General features: G+C 36.4%; 1 protein-coding gene across 3 annotated transcripts; it reads left to right on the forward strand.

Annotated features, from left to right (window-relative positions):
- The first annotated feature begins 712 nt into the window (after positions 1-712).
- Positions 713-16,015, forward strand: rab27a (RAB27A, member RAS oncogene family). Of its 3 annotated transcripts, none has more exons than XM_014980466.2 (6): positions 713-912; positions 9,561-9,729; positions 10,998-11,083; positions 11,164-11,267; positions 11,463-11,586; positions 14,032-16,015. In XM_014980466.2, exons 2-6 carry the CDS (start codon positions 9,577-9,579, stop codon positions 14,225-14,227), a joined length of 663 nt encoding a protein of 220 aa, XP_014835952.1. In that variant the 5' UTR covers positions 713-912; positions 9,561-9,576; the 3' UTR covers positions 14,228-16,015. The 3 variants fall into 3 exon arrangements, with proteins under 3 accessions (XP_014835952.1, XP_087860446.1, XP_087860445.1); XM_088004320.1 differs by lacking the exon at positions 713-912 and adding an exon at positions 997-1,137; XM_088004319.1 differs by lacking the exon at positions 713-912 and adding an exon at positions 5,592-5,612.
- The last annotated feature ends 752 nt before the right edge of the window (positions 16,016-16,767 follow it).

Here is a 16,767-nt window from a genome sequence, read left to right on the forward strand (position 1 = left end):
TTCATAATTTCCTAATACTTGAATATTGTTTATATACATAGAAATCCCCCCAAAATTAACACAACTCACCTGATATCGGCTTGTGAGTTTTATAGAAAGTATGCATTCGCTGAAAAAAGAAAAATCTCTGGGTTCGAGCCTGACCTGTTGACCTTTGCTGAATGTCTTCTCCCCTCTCTTATAACCCACCTTTCTGTCAATATCTACTGTGAAATAAAGGCCAGTAGATCAAAAAATTCTTAAAAAAGAGAACATTTTCTAAAAGAAACAGGTAACAAGTAAAGTTATTGTGTTAAAGTAGACTTTTTTTTTTTTTTTTTTTTTTACATTTTTTTCTCCTCTACAGTGTCCATTAAAATTACCTGCAGATGGAAAATAATCTATTATAGACAATGACAACATTAGCGACTTCTTGCCAGTTGCTATTTTCCCTGAGAGAGGAAAATAGCTGTACCTTGAAGGGCCCCAAATCAAGTTCTGCTTGAGGGCCCTGAACAAGTTTGGGCCGGCCCTGGGCGCTGCTTTTGTGAAACTGGATTAATGATGGGTTAAATCAGGATAAACATACAATCCTGGTTTGATTATTGCCTCTGTTTAGTGAAGTATCCCCCCCCCCTGGAGCCCAGTGGACCAGCCTGTCGGTGTGTTAACGACCGTTAGTCGTCGGTTAGCCACCGTGAGCTCCGCGGGGAGGAGCTGTTTCTCACCGGGGGTTCTGACAGCACACAGCTCGGAAAGTTAAGGTGGTGCTCAGAGTCAATGAGGCTGTTCCGATGTACACCAATGAGCCATAGGCGACGGACAAACTAAAGCGCTACTTTAATACGTCAATCTAAAGCATTCTCGGGTTATTTTTGGGAGCTTTTTTCTACAGAGAAGGAGGCAGCGAGCAGCAACTACGCCCCGGGGCTGGTGAGTAACTCCGCTTTCAGGAAATGTCAGCCGAAAGAGCCAGTCTGGCTGGTAGCATCTGCCAGGAGTTAGCAAGACGCTGAAAACTTAAAACTTTACTCTGCTTGGTGTTTGCTTGATGGGAGCGTTAAAAATATCTTGTTTAACTTACTCCTGACTTTGAGGAGCATTTTCCACCTGCTGTGTCTCAGAGCTGTTAGCTATTACCGACACTAACAAGACGAGGTAAAGTTCCTCACTCATGCAGATGTCATTATTATTAGATATATTCCTGACTCTTTAAGTTGGAAAGTTGACCTTTTAATCCAGAGTTCAGTTCAAAGTTGGGAGGAAAGGGGGTTATTTCATGTACATGAGGTCAGGTGACCCCTCAGTTGCAGCCACATGAGGACCAGCTGAGGATCATTAGGTTTTCTGCTTCTTTAAGTTAATTGATTGGGGATGACGGTGACTTTGTATGGAAATCGGTTTGAAATGCATCTTACAACCTGTTGCTGCTGATAAGTCCTCATATGGTGCTGCAATGTGGCACAACTTTTATAAAGATGCGTATCTGCTGATTCAAGATACTGTTTACTTCATTTTGGCCCTCCTTTCTTTGTAGCTCAATAAATTACTTAGAAGTATATCTGGATTTTTTCCCCCATCCCCACTGCTTTGGACTGCTGCCCAGGGTGGGTCCTCCACTTTATCCTTGACAAATGATTAAAGCTTTTCTGGTTGGCAGAAACAGCCACAAGGATCGCTCCCCCTGAAAGAGAGAAAATGCATTAAGTTCAGACTTTCAAGATATGTGCTTTATTTAAAACTGTTTCAAGTAACTTCTGTTGCTTAAAATAATTTAATTTAAAGAAGGCACCAGAGTTTATTCTGTTGCTTTTTAAATGCCTCTGGCCTTTTCCAGGGAGGTCTGGTCTTCTGGTAGAACAGGGACTCACTTGTTGTCCGTTTAAAAGGTTTTGTGAAACATGAGACTGTCTTAATCTTATTTCTTTCTGCTTCCAAGTTAGATTAACTCCCACGCTTTCTGAGCAATTAAAGCCTGTTTTGTAAAGTTAATATATTAGGGTTGTACGAAGGCTGTAGGCACTTACTTCGGATCAGGATTTATCATGTAGGACATTTCCACCTGTTTGTCATTAAACCAGTATCATGTTCCTTATTTGGAGAGTTTCCAGTCTGATGGAGACAGGAGAGCTTCTGAATAACAACAGAGAAACCTTGTCTAAAATTGTTGAAAGTGCTCTGCTCTCTTGCTCAACACAACGGAAGATGATGTTCTGGCTTCCTTTACACAACTGTGGTAGGACCTGGGAGTAGCGAGGTGAATTAGAAATGGTTCTGCAAGAGACTTGGTGTGTTAGACATACCACACACGACACACTCTGACTTGTACTTCCCTGTTCAGCTCATTAGCTTGGGTAAGATTAAGACATGTCAGAACTGTGCTAGTGCTCTGTAAGGAAATGTCTGATTAGGCAGATATAATCTTCAGAAATATGCTGACGCAATCTCTACTTCCAGCATTGTGGTTTTGTAATTCTGTGACCTGTTTTTGCTGAAATTAAACACCGGTATGAGTTTATTTTCAGGGGTTTAACTAAGGTTGACTGTAAGAAGAGGAAAAGTGTGTTTTTGTGCTCTAACGTTGTGACTATTCTGTTTAAACGACACGGTTTTCAAATTTACTAGATTTTAATTTGTTTAAACAGGAGAAGCTCTTTGTGCCTTACCACACTCCAGTACCAGAGCTCCAACTTGCTGTATCGCGTTCATGCAAAGGGACTACAAATGAAATCTAGCCTTTGTGGCTAACTCTGGCATATTATGTGATGTGCATTGTTCCTTTAGAAATAAATAAACAACAACAATATATAGGCTGTATTTCATGGAGTATAAGTCACTTTAATCAACAAAATACAACATGAAGAGGAAAAAATACACTGGAGTACAATCAGGGTGGTCAGGAACGACTGGCGAAGTGCGCAGCGGGGCAAAGCGGAGGTGCATGCAGTAAATCTGGGATGATAGAAAGGTAGTTGTGTTGTATGAAGTGGTAACTCCAAGAAAAATCATGAGTGATTTATGTATAATCTCCTTGGCATCTACACTGTTTATAAGCCTCAACAGCTGTTTCAAAAGGTAGCTCCAACACATATAGCTATCTAGATGCACTGCAGTAGGAAAATCTGATGACGTAGCACAAATTGTCAAAACATTTAGCAGCACCTTCTTTATGTATCCAACTGTGGACCCGTTCCTCCAGCTCTGGCCAGTGATTAGTTTTCCTCATGGCTGCAGATGGTAATGTTTAATCCTTGGTTCATTTCCGTTGGAATGAATTAATATTTAATGCAAAAACACATCACGAAGAGTAAAAAAATACCCTGCATAGGTGGCTCCTGACTACAAGTTCAGAACCAGCAAAGCTATAAGAATAAAGTGTGACTTATAGTCTGGAAAATATGGTAATTGATTTTAAATTAAAATCAGATGTTTACATGATTTTTTTTCCCCTGTGTGACATAAAATTAGGTTATTATTGTTCTATTTTTGGTCAGTTTGAATACTAAATTAATGAGACATCTTTATTACTTTCTTCAGATTCATAAGTTGGCATAATCTTTATATTACTTGGCCTGTAAATATTTAATTTTGTTTAATGTTTTTGGTTGGGAATGTGAATATAAACCCCAGATGGTGGCTGTTTCCATTATTTATTAGCACAAGTACTCATGGACTGAAGGCCACTCGGACAGGAAGAAGCCATTACTTTAAAAGGAACATAAAAAAAGCTAAAATTGTCATTTGATCACCTTTGCTCCTATGAAAGGCAGACTAGACGTCAAACATAATCTACAATGTAACAGCTTTAAATACCTTTAATATTTTTATGCAATCAGTTTTTTTTTCTTTTACAGTTTTTGCAGACTATAAACTTGAAATCAACTTTCCTGGTTACCAGATATTTATTGCTACATTGACGGATCTAGAGCCACTTTCTTTCTCACTAAAAGAAAAAAACTTTAACCCTAAACAAATGGAGTTTAAAGGTATAATTTGGGCTAAAGGCGGCACAGTTGCAGCAGTCAAAGTAGTGGAAAGTTTGCAAAACCAACGTGTGATGCCTTCAGTTTATCAACTTCCTTATAACTGTAGCTTACTTAAATAGGTTAATATTTAAATATTATATTCTTGTTCATGTGACATGAGATGGCTTGTCTATTTTTCTTTCTGACCCACAGCAATGGCAGCGTTGAGCTGTTGCAGTGCTGCAGTTTAGATCTTAAAATTGAGATCTAATTTTAAACTGTGTTCTGTATTCCAAAGAAGGTTTAATGCAGTTATTAAAATAAATCTAATTTTGACATTTTCCATTTAATGGGCTTCTGTTAAAGTCGAATTAAGGGAATTAAAAAATAGAAGCTAGTTTTATGCTTTGATTGCAGTTCTAACATCTTTTTTCATATTTAATCTGTAGGAAAAAAATTATTAATTTAGGTATAAGCAGAAAAATCCATCCATTCATCCATCCATCCATTCATTCATTCATTCATTCATTCATTCTTTTCTTTCTTTCTTTCTTTACACTCTTGTCCCTTAGTGAGGTCAGGAGGTGCTGGTGCCTATCTCCAGCTAACGTTCCGGGCGAGAGGCGGGGTCACCCTGGACAGGTCGCTAGTCTGTCGCAGGGCTAAGCAGAAAAAATTAACTCACATTTTCAAGATTTGTTCTGCCAGTTGATTCTGCTCGAGTCACATCCCGAAGCTAAGATGTAACAACAGAAATCTCTGCAAGGTGTAAATAAAAGTTTACCCTGAGCATCTTGCCTGTGCGAGTCAAAACAAGACTTCAGTTCATGACTGCAGTTAGAAGTTGGACTGTAAACTCACCATTTTTGGTCAAATCTGTGTTTTCTTGCACCCGTTTACAGTCCACCACTTTTACCTTGACTGTAGATTTTAAACGAGCCTCTAATCAGCTTATGGGTTCAGATGAAAGGCTCAGTGGTGCATGCAGGGAAAGAATGCATGGCTTGTCTGAAATCCTGTCAACTAACTGATCATATGACACGTCTATGCCTTCTTTGAACTTTTTCACCAGCAATTAAAGTGTTGCTAATAAAAATCTTGCACCCAGTAGATGAAACGAACTGGGTTTTTTACTGGCCAGAATGTTTATAAAATTTGGACAATGAAATGCTTAGAAAGTGGATTTTTACTGACAGAGGTTTTACTACATTTAGGCCAGATAGGTGGAATACTTACGAAGTAATGCAGTGAAGCATCCTAATAATACGCCTTGGTTTAATGGAGTGGCATTAATGAGTCCTGGCCAAGAAGATTGCCATAGATCAGTGTAAAACATCAAGAGTAATTTCTTTCAGTAGTTCAGGCTAAATTTGGTGGTGATTTGCGTATTTTCCAGCAGCTAGAAGACCAAGACTGAAAGTAAAAATGATAAAGGCTCAAGAAATCACAACGTTAGTATTTTTGTTTTTATCCCAGGATTTCATATTAAAGTGGAAACTTTTCTGAGCTTTACATCATGATTTAATGTTACTGTCATCAAAAATATACCTGGACGTGTTGCTTTGATTCTTTCAGGCATGTTTGAGAGATCCTTTAATCTCCATGGCAACCATTCAGCTGTGTAAAACGCCTGGACGGACCGAAGGTGCATCTCCTCCTCTTTTCTAGGTGAAACCTCTCCCTCTCAGCTCCTTCAGACTAGCCAGCAGCAAATAGCAAACACCTGGTGGAACTGCATATCTACTGAGCTCATAATACGAGCTACTTCTCAGAGTAACACTGGCAATAATGTTTAAAGGGTTAATCAAGGAGCCATTTTGAGATGACCTCCTGAAGGTGGAGTTTCAGAAAGAGCAGGGTTTTTTTAAAGAGACAGAGGCCCAGTTTAAAGGCGTTAAATTAGGAAGTAAAATGTACTGAGTCATATATTATTTATATATATATATATATATAGCATTTTATAACAACTGAACTCAACATAGTTACTTGATTATGCTATAAAATGGCAGTAAGTGCCTGGAAGAAGTTTGTTTTTTTAGAGCTAAGATGAATTTGCTGTTTTCAAAATTTACGCACCATAAGTGAAAAGAGTTTACTTTTTGCCCATGATGTAGGTCCGTAGGTATTGTGGCAAATATTTTCTGTTGTCATCAACAACCATATGTTTATCTAAGTGGTGTGCATGCTTTATTTTACTTGGTGCACAGTGTTCTGGTCTGCAATAAGTGGCTAACTGTAACACATTATCCGTTTTCAGTCTGCATGCTGATTAAAATCTATGAGCCTTGAAGCCCACACGCGATTTAGAGATGAGCAAGGAAACGTTGCATTAATCACTTCGTTTTGTTGCTGCAATAATTAACGGTGTTTCCTGTCTGCTTCAATGTTTTCATAACAGTTTGCAACCCAAAAGTAAAGCGACACGCAAAAGGGATTTTCACTGAATCCTGTTGTAACGCTGTTCAATTTCACAACAACTCGGGTGAAGGGAGGCGGGTTGAATTGCAGGAAATGTGGCACAGAATTCAGTTTTCAACATCAGATTGTGCTTCACTGCTACTCAGCAGAACACGGCGTGTTTTTTATTGTTAGGAAAACTGACTAACTTCCTTCGGTTGAATGTCTGAAGCTTTTCTGATTGGATCAGTGTCGCTTTGATCAACTTTGCAGAATAAACACTTTCACTTGTAGGTCTTTAGAAGTTGCTAGAAGTTGTGTTGTTTCTTGCCTTTTTACTAAATCCTACTGTTGTGATGCATTATTTGTGTACTTCTAAATAAAATGCTGGCATAAATTGGTAAAGTTTTGGTCCAACAAAGCTGGATTTGGTTGTTACCTGAAGATGAGTAGCTTTATTTTTAACAAATTTGTCAATTTATTTTCCTTTTTTCTTATACAAAAATAAACTGACTTCACATCTGACAACATGCCTAATTAGCCCACGAAAGGCCTAGATTTAACCAAAAAAATTTAAATATGATTTCTTAATTTCAGAATTTAACTCAAGCCAAATATCTTATTGCTCCAAGTCTGAATGTTAGTCTCTGTTTTTAAGCTTGAAAATGTCCTTGTACAGTAAGAAACAGGACTTTGGCTGAATCAAATAACTTTTCAAGTCAATTACTTGTGTTTATTCTAGGCACTAAAAAGCAGACATTATTAAAATATTAAAATAATTTTGGGTCATAAGTTGGGCTTCACAGGTTTCAGTGTGAACTTAGGGCAGTAAAATATCCATGAATTAAAACAGATCTCTACTGTAAGTGACTTGAATCGTTTGTGGACGACCCTGGCAGTTTCATTTTTGAAAGATAAGCGACTCTTACATTTCGATGGTCTGGGCGAGTTAAGGGAGTTTCCATGCAAATATGAGCACAGGTCTGCATTCAGTCTTAATTTAGCTCATTTCAGGCTTCATCGTCTTGCTATTAGCAGCAAACTTCGATATATATTTTGGAGATTTTTCTGGTAAAATTTAGTTTTTGCTTTTTGTTCTCTGAAGGAAAAAAGTATCACATTTAAGATAGAAATTATAACTTGATAAACTATATTGTTAAAGAGTTTGTTTTAAAAGCCAGGAAGTAGTCAGTAAAGGTGATGTTTGCTCCATTTATTTGAATAAAAGACACAGAGGGGCATTTGTGTTACTGGTGACGGCATACTGGTACTCACTGTGACATCATAGGCTGCCTTTTCCTTTTTAATCCCCCTTATTCCTTATAAATTTGCTCTTTTTTGCAATCAGTTGTTACTATAAAAGGGTGAACTTGTAGAGTGATGGTGACCTTTTAAACTTCTTAATTTACATAAACTTTATTACAAAAAGTATTTTGGGGCATACAGACTCAAAAAAAGGCAATTTATTGAAGGAACAGCACCGTTAGTGCTAACTAAACCAAAAAAATATATACATTTTACATTTTCAATAAAAAAAACGTATTTTTCTGAACTCAACAACTTTCTGCTTTTTACATGCTGATGTTGGAAGTATTTTATTTTTTTGCTTCCTTTGAAGCAAATAATCAAGCATACACTAAAGAAATGCTGTTATTGCATTTAGTCAATAAAATGTTTATTTTTCTCATTCAAAAAACAAATTTTATTTGTTTAATTTCATCTTGTAATGTTTTTCTAATATTTTATAAAAAGTCTAAAGCGGTCGAATAAAAAATTCTGCAGAATGTGCCATTTTAAAAAAATCTGTTTAATAGCCAGAATAATCAAAATAATCAATAATAATCATTAGTTGCAGCCCTGGACCCCACCTGCATCATAAGTCAAGTCATACATTTATTTGACTTTGTAATAATAACACCAACGATTTACTGTAGAATATTTGGTAGCAAAGTGGTGGGGAGCTTTATGTTGCCTTCAGGTTAGTTCAGGAATGGTTTGTAGAAAGAAAACTTATTGGTTTGGTTTCCACCAACATTCAGTCGCATGTCAGCCTTACATTTTCATGTGTATGCAAAGCAACAGCTGCAGTGGAGTTGAGCAACGTACTGCTGGACTGTAGGGTGGTGGAGATGTGTCTCTGGAAAGATGAATCATCCAAAACTAATCTGGGTTTGGCCGTTAGCAGCGCCTGCATTGTGTAAAGTTTGGTGGAGGGAGGATTACCTTGTGGGCTTGGCTCTTTGGTTGCATTGGAAGGAGTTTTTACTGCTGTGCTAAGCTGAGATATTTAGATAATTTATGCCCCCAACTTTGTGGGAATAGTTTGAGTTTGATCCTTTCCTTTTCCGTCCTTGACTGTGCTCCACTTCTCATTCATCAGTGTGTTACCTCACATATGCTCTTCTTGAAGAATGCTTAGATATTTCCATAAGCGCATCTCTAAACCCTGTGGAGAGCCTTCCTGCCAGGGCTGGTGTAACTGGAAAGGCTGAACCCACTTCATATTAAATCCTTTGGATTTAAAGGAGTGAATATTTCTGCCAATGTAATGTCAGACTAATTATAATTATTCTGATTCCAACACTATGATACCCAGTTTATTGTAATATCTGAGAAATTACCACAAGCAGAACTGGGTGCCTGATTTTACCATTCATTTAATTTTTGTTTTTTAAAGAATTAACTTTTGAAAAATTGGGATTTTTTTTTTTTTTTTTTTCACCAATGAACTTGTTGGGTTTCCATCGTTCAGAGTGATGTCAGTGTTTGTATGGCGGGCATCTTGATTCACAAGATTCTGTTTATTTCAGTCCATTTTTATAATGGAATATTAGAGCCAGGCTCAGATTGTTTATTTTATTTTTAGAATAAAGTCGTCATTTTATGAGAACATGAAAAATTCAAATGAGGAATGTTGAGCAAACTTTGATATACATTTTGGAGATTTTTCTGGTAAAATGTAGTCTTTTCTGTTAATATTATTATTGCTGTATTCTCACCCTGACGAGCTGTTGTGCAAAAACAGAATGGCTGAGTGAATTAAAAATCACTTTTTGAAAATATTTTATTCAGTTTCTTTTTTAGAAAAGAAAGTGAGCAAAAAAAAAAAGATTAAAATCAGATTTGGTATGAAAAAAATCAACTTTAAGCCATATTGGCATTAACCGCTGTTTATTCAGTGTTTTTACCCTTTGGTTGCGCTCTTTTCTCATGTTTCAGAAAATACGAACTCACCATGTCTGATGGGGAGTATGATTACCTCATCAAGTTCCTAGCGCTGGGTGACTCTGGTGTGGGAAAGACCAGCTTTCTGTACCAATACACAGATGGCAAGTTCAACAACAAGTTCATCACTACAGTGGGAATAGACTTCAGAGAACGGAGAGTGGTAAGAAATCATGATTTTGTGAAGATTTATACCATCATTCAGATTTTGGGCTCCACACCAGCATTTCTACATAACTGCCTGGTTTGGGGCTTAAATGCATTCCCATTATGTTATGCAATACTTGTTTAGCACTTGACGATGTCGCTTCTGAAATATGACATATAATTAACAGCAGGCAACGCCCTCCTGAAGACTAAACACTTCAAACCATTGGCAAACAGCTGAGTCTGAGTCTTGTTTACAGTAGTCCTACTTTATAGGTGTTAACCTAAAACCTCTGAAGGAGATCTGGTTTTATCTGCATATACTTATTTGAAAAGCAATAATTGGCTTTTTGATCAGACTAAATCGATCTTTGTAGTTGTTAGGGTTGAAAGGATCAGTCATAATGATTTATGATTATTGATTAATTGTTAATTTGAGGATTCAGACTCCAAAAAAAGACAATTTGCTGAAAGAACAACACAGTTAGAGCAGTAATTACCCCAAAACTGTTAAAAAATATGATTTGCATTTAAGATGATTAAATGAAACCTTTGTGTGTAAATATGTTTTACCCAGAACAAATTAAGTGGCAAAGTTTTAGCTTCACTTTGTTCAAATTCTGTAAAGGAAATCTCATATTGAGCACCTTTTTTTATCCCATTATTTATCAGTTAGTATAAAAAATGACCAACAAATCAGACCTACACTGTATTAAGTCCAGCAGAAAGGCCTGAGCTTCTCGTGTTGATCTGAGAAGTACTTTTTAGCTGCAGATGAATCCTTTGCTACAAATGATCAAGCACTCACTACAGCAATGCTATTTTGTTGCATTTTAGTCAATAAAATGTTTGTTTTTATTATTTAAAATTTTATATTTATTTTTTTCATATATCTATGTAATGTCTAATATTGCATAAAGGCTTATGTTGCTAAATGAAAAATCTGCAAAATGAGCAAACAAAAACATTCTGGAGTCAAGGTTCACCTTCCAGTCCATCTCCATCCAACCTTACTGAGCTCAAGTCGTGTTGCAAAGAAAAACAAAATAAATTTCCATTTCCAGATTTGCAAAGTTAGTAGAAACAGACCCAAAAAGTCAGATACTTTATTAATTCACAGCTAAACTTTTGGTACATTGTCCTGGCTGCCATCAACAATCTGTGGCAGATAAATTCTATTTTATTTTATTTCGTTACCAATCTGATACACTTCATTCCGGTTTTGGAGTTTCCTTCTACAGATTTATGAAATATTAAATGTTTGACCTGGTGTGTTTCCATCAGATCTACAATTCAACAGGTCCAGATGGAACAACAGGCAGAGGACAGAAGATCCACCTGCAGCTGTGGGACACAGCAGGACAAGAGAGGTACAGCAGTCACCTTATGGCTCCTGTATCTGAATTTAATCCTGACTGACATTATCTACTTCCACTGACGGTTTCTTCAGGTTCCGAAGTTTGACGACGGCTTTTTTCCGGGATGCGATGGGTTTCCTGCTCCTGTTTGATCTCACGAATGAACAAAGTTTCCTGAACGTCAGAAACTGGATGAGTGAGTCCTGAAGGGTTGAATGCGACTGAGGCATAACCGATACACATTTACATTTGGTATCATTATTACATCCGATTTATCTGGGTGAACAGACAGTAATAACAAGAACAAACTCTGTGCAGCTCCTACTGTTCCAGCACATTGAATATAATTTATTGCTCTTGTTAAAGCTTCCTGGCTGGATGTTTCCCACAGGTCAGCTACAGATTCATGCGTACTGTGAAAATCCAGACGTGGTTCTGTGTGGCAACAAATGTGACCTGAGTGACCAGAGAGCCGTGACCCAAGTCCAGGCCCGGGAACTGGCCGAGAAGTACGGGTACGTCCGCCTGGTTTCTGCTCCATCTGTGCACAAACCTCTCCCTCAAAAGTTTGTCAAGAAGGCAGTGGCTGCGTTGTTGACCCAGCTCTGTTCTGCAGACTGAGAGACGCAGCTGGTCCTCCTCGAAAAGCAAATATTTGCTTACATGTGTAAGATATCCTGTTCTCACGCCATTAGACACACCTTTACTGAAGTTCACCAAGCAGTAGTTCATAAATTATGTGAAGTTGCCACAAACTGAGGTGTTTTAAGTAAAAGGATAATTAACTTTGATGCAATCTTTACTGAAAGAGAAAAACTTTTAAGCTTGACTCTTAAATGAGTGATGAGTAATTTGTTGTCATTTAAAAATGCTTAAAGAAACTTAAATGTTCCTTGATTATACATAATTATAATTTGATTTACAAATACTAGAGCTCCATAATTTAAAAATCCCATTATAAAGTATTTATGTTCTCCTTTTAGTTTATTTTTTTACATGTTTGCACTTAGCAACCACAAACTTCAATATATTTCATTGGGATTTATGTGACAGTAACAATTAACTTGAATACATGTAGGCCTGTTGCAACAACCAATCAACTGCATGATAATTAAAAAGAACTCAATCATTTTTATTCTGTTATTTTTTAAGGGCAAATTTGTTTCCCAAGACTTCATAGTTCATTTTTTTCATGGTTGTGGTGCAAGTAATTTTTTTCTCACAGTTTTATTTGTTTTTTGTTGTCATGTTTACATATTTAAAGTTTTCTTTATAAAATTAAATTATTGGTTTTTAAAGGGGTGACTTACATTAATCTGCCACAGTCTCAAAACAATTACAATAATTTCTGGGACAATTTATTGTTCATCAAAATTTCCCATGACAGACCTAAATACAAGGTTTTTCATGATAATGTTTTGCTGATAAAACATCTTATAGCTGCCATGCGTTTTAATTTGGCACTCTTTACTCTAATACACCTATAAAATGGAGTGTAACCAGTTGTCATTGGAAGTCTCCTAATCAGTAAACAGATTCCACGTAGGAGTAATTTAACCTCATTATAAACACAGCTGTTCTGTGAAAGCCTCAGACGTTTGTTGACATTAGTGAACAAATGGCATCACAAAGACCAAAGATCACACAACAGGTTGAGGTCACCCAAAAGATCAGGGACGCATTCACATCGGATCCGGAGACTAAAAGTAGCTTCCAGTGAATTTCTGGAATCCTGAGATTTTTCTCCGACTTTTACGTCAGTAAAATAAAAGTTATTCACAAAGCACCACAGGCGTTTTATGCAAAATCCACATTTTTCCATGTTGTTTTTGGATCCATTTGGGTCTTAATTGCTTGTAAAAACAAACCAAGTGCTTATGGAAAAAAAAAAAAAAAACACCTGAGGGTTTTTTGTAATAAGCTGCTTTTTGGTGTCTGGAAAATGAGCCGTTTCAAAAACCTCCTAACTGTTGAGTCACATTCAACAGGCATTGCACCGTTACCTAGCAACCCCAGCCACGCCCAGCCACGTTACCTAGCAACGTAACGGAACTTGAGAACATTTGGTCGGCTGGTTTAACTGCTCTATGCGCTGCATAATGGCTGGCAGAAAAGACTAGTGTTTTGTTTTAGACTTACCATCCAGAAACCACTTGCTGTATGTTGTTTGTGCTGGAGGCGATGCTGTGGGTAGATCTGTCACAATAACAAATGCTGCTGGACCATAAATTGTCCCAGAAGTTATTGCGATAAACATCAATGTTGTTGTTTTGAGATTATTTTCAAGTAATGTAACAGTAATGGCATAATAATACAAGAACACATTCTCAAAAATCAATAAACTTTAAATTCTACTAAACACTTAACTCTGAAACTGGAAGCCATAATAAATATCCAAAGCAAATAAACAAAACAACAAATAAAATGAATTATGACATCTCTGTAAACAAAAACAATCCTTCAAAAAAAAGTGCTAATTGAGATAAAAGCACCAGACTGAAGACTTTTCTCATCTAATTTGTGGTAGAAAGAGAAAAGCAATAAATCATGGAAGTGGGAATTATTGAGCTCATTTTAATTTATCATGGGATTAATTGATTTATTGCAACAGGCCTAGCTCTGGGAATATTTTTGAACAAGGAAGCCACAAAGTATTGAGTCACAGCAGGGGAATAAAAATGCATGCAATGCATTTCTGATGCATCCATTTAATGACAACTATGCTCTATTCTGTTGGTCTGTCGCATAGAAACTCTACGAAATGATACGTTAACCCTTGGTTCAGTCTTCCTGTTGATGAAAAGTTTTTAATAATGTACTAAAAACATATATTTTATTTCTGACAAATGACTGTAGACCTTATAATAACCGTTAAACCTGGATTCTTTTAAGATGCTTAACTAATTAACAAAATGGCATGGTTGCATTACCTGAGTAAAAACCATTGCACCTCTCTACAGAATCCCATACTTTGAGACCAGTGCTGCAAGCGGGCAGAATGTCAGCGAGGCCGTCGACGTTCTGCTGGATCTGATCATGAAGAGGATGGAAAGGTGCGTCGACAAGTCCTGGATCCCGGACGGGACCGTGCGGCCCAACGGAGCCGCCAACCCGGATCTCTCTGAGGGGTCCGATAGAGGCAAATGTGCATGTTAGAAGGATTCTTTTTTGTTTTTGTTGTTGTTGCACATCTTTTTCATTATAAATCAGGTGGGGGAGAAAAGGAAGATTTCCAAGTAAAACAAAGTGGGAGTTTTATTACATTTTGTGTTGAGTAAAACTTTAACACCAACATTATCCAACCACTTTTACCCACAATCCAGAGTGTTACATGTTCACCATCACTGACACGCTGAGTCAGCAGTAGTCAGTGTACCTTTTCCTCAATACATCAATCTTACTATTGAGTGTGGGGTATTTATTTTCCTTTGTAACTCCTACTGTACATCTCCAGTTTCCATATTAAGTTAGAGAAACGAATCCTAGATTCAGATAGTTAAAGAACACTGAGCCTGTATGTTACTTGTGCTGATATGTTGTCAGGACTCCTCAACTGCTGTACAGCGAAAAAATGCAATGAATGTACTTCAGGTCACCGATTATGTGTCACTGATGCTTCACTGAGTGCCTTGTTGATCACTGCAGTCTCACTAGTGCCACTGCCAGAGAACATGTAGCTCTTATTGTCTTCCAGCGTTTGCTTGGTGGACAGTCGACATGGTTATTTAGTCTGAACTTTGATATAAGTGCAGGTTTTGCCAAAAGTTAGAAAAACGACTTTGTAATATTTAGATAATCTAAACAAGTTATTTAATAAAACTATAGGAAACCAGAATTCAAGAAATATTTTTGCCAACATTATTTTTTTCTGCATAAAATACTAGCTTATTTGCTCTTTTTATTTGATTTAATTCAGTTCTGTGCAAAAAATTTGTGACAAATTATGTTGAAATGTAATATAAAATGGTGAAATTGGGATTAATTGAGCACTAAAATAAAAGTATTGTACCCAGGATCCAGTTTGGAGATCAGTGGTCTTCACTGGTTTATTAGGCCTGTACTGCAAACTATTTCTACATAATGTCATTATGCTTTTATTTTGAAAGTCTGTTTGGCTTCATCAGCTGAAGTCTTCAAATCCAACATTTTTAGTCTCCAGAAATTCATTTGTGTTATTTAATCTGAAATGACAAATTCAAGATTTAGTTTGAGATTAAACTTGCATAATTATAGCCTTTAAGCAAAAAACAATATGTTTAATTAATGTCCCTGTTATTTCACAATATATTACAAAAGTATGTTGTCCATTGGTGCAAAACAAAAGGAGATCCGAGGACATAAAAATGCTTAAGAAGTAAATTAAAGACAATTAAATGGTTGATATAGGATATAAATAAGTGGTTAGGTGTGGCTGTTTTTCTTGGTGGTGATATGATGCTTTTCTGAAATTCATTATTATTCTAGCTAGTCCTGGTAGAGCGCATCTGCCACGTGCCAAATCAGAGTTTTTCCTAATAAAATCTATTTTGCCGCTGTAATAAGTCTGTATTTTCTGGGTTGCTTGTTTCTTGAAACCCAATAAGCTGAGCTTGTTCTGTTGGCACGTTTTATAAATGAGCCCATCAGAACATCACTGCATGATTTCTAAAGACCTTCTGCATGTTGAACTTTTGTTATTCAACAAATCTCATAAAACACTGGAATGATGTCTTTTATAGTTTCCCCACACACACTTTACATATGTTACACTTTATTTAGTATGTCTAAAAGTGTTTTTAGACTATTATATAATCTTCTTTCTGTGCACAGATTTAAATATTTGAATGTTTTTCCTCCATTAGTGGGTTTGATCTTATTAGGATACATCATGCTGTCACATGTGCCATGCTTTCATATTAAAATGTGTATATTAAGACTGAAATAAACATTTGTATTTATGTAAAATTGTGACTCATTTCTTTATTTAATGTGCTCAGTTTTAAGACAGGGATGTAATGAGACAAAATTACATCCCTCCATGAATAGGTCACATGTTTGAGAAGAACATGCAAACTTTACATTTTAAGTCCCTAATTGAGATTAGAACTAGCTGCAGTGTAATAAATAATGCATAAATATTACTTTAAACTACTTGGTCAATTCAGGTAATATCTAAAGTGCTGTGTCTTACTTTAAACAAAAGAAAAAAAGGATGCAACATTTTATGAATTGTGGAGTGGCCATTTTAATCCAGAAGAACATTTGAGGAAAAACAAAAATAATGAAGAGGAACTACAGAAGTTGGACAACTTTTTGCAACCCTGATGTGATGTTCTTAATGGAAATGGTTGTAAAACTAAACATTAAGTTATTCACAGGAAAGATACATTTTCAAGCATTTTTCAGTTTTTAAGTACATGTTTTTTAATAGGCAAATACCACCTTTCACCATTTTCTGCATAGAGAAATACAATGATGGAAAAATACTTAATGTTTTGATCTGTAATTGAAAATTTTTCTAATATGAAAGTTAAATTTGCAAGTTTGAGACTGACCCTGTTTTGTATTATATTTTAAATATAAAACTTGTATTGTTTAGAATGTTTTAATTAGATTCACACATTTCAGAACAACATTATGTGGTAATAAATAACGACTGTGGACAGATAGCCCAGGATAATACAACCGGAGCGGGAACATTATGAGTTTTAACCGTT

This window comes from Poecilia mexicana, unplaced genomic scaffold (assembly GCF_051168715.1).
Source record: "Poecilia mexicana isolate PSO_F unplaced genomic scaffold, ASM5116871v1 scaffold_3, whole genome shotgun sequence".
Classification (NCBI taxonomy): domain Eukaryota; kingdom Metazoa; phylum Chordata; class Actinopteri; order Cyprinodontiformes; family Poeciliidae; genus Poecilia; species Poecilia mexicana.

Coding starts and splice junctions, on each gene's coding strand:
- rab27a (XM_014980466.2), top strand. CDS start 9,577: ATGTCTGATGGGGAGTATGATTACCTCATCAAGTTCCTAGCGCTGGGT. Junction 9,730..10,997: donor ACTTCAGAGAACGGAGAGTG/GTAAGAAATCAT, acceptor TGTTTCCATCAG/ATCTACAATTCAACAGGTCC. Junction 11,268..11,462: donor GAACGTCAGAAACTGGATGA/GTGAGTCCTGAA, acceptor TGTTTCCCACAG/GTCAGCTACAGATTCATGCG.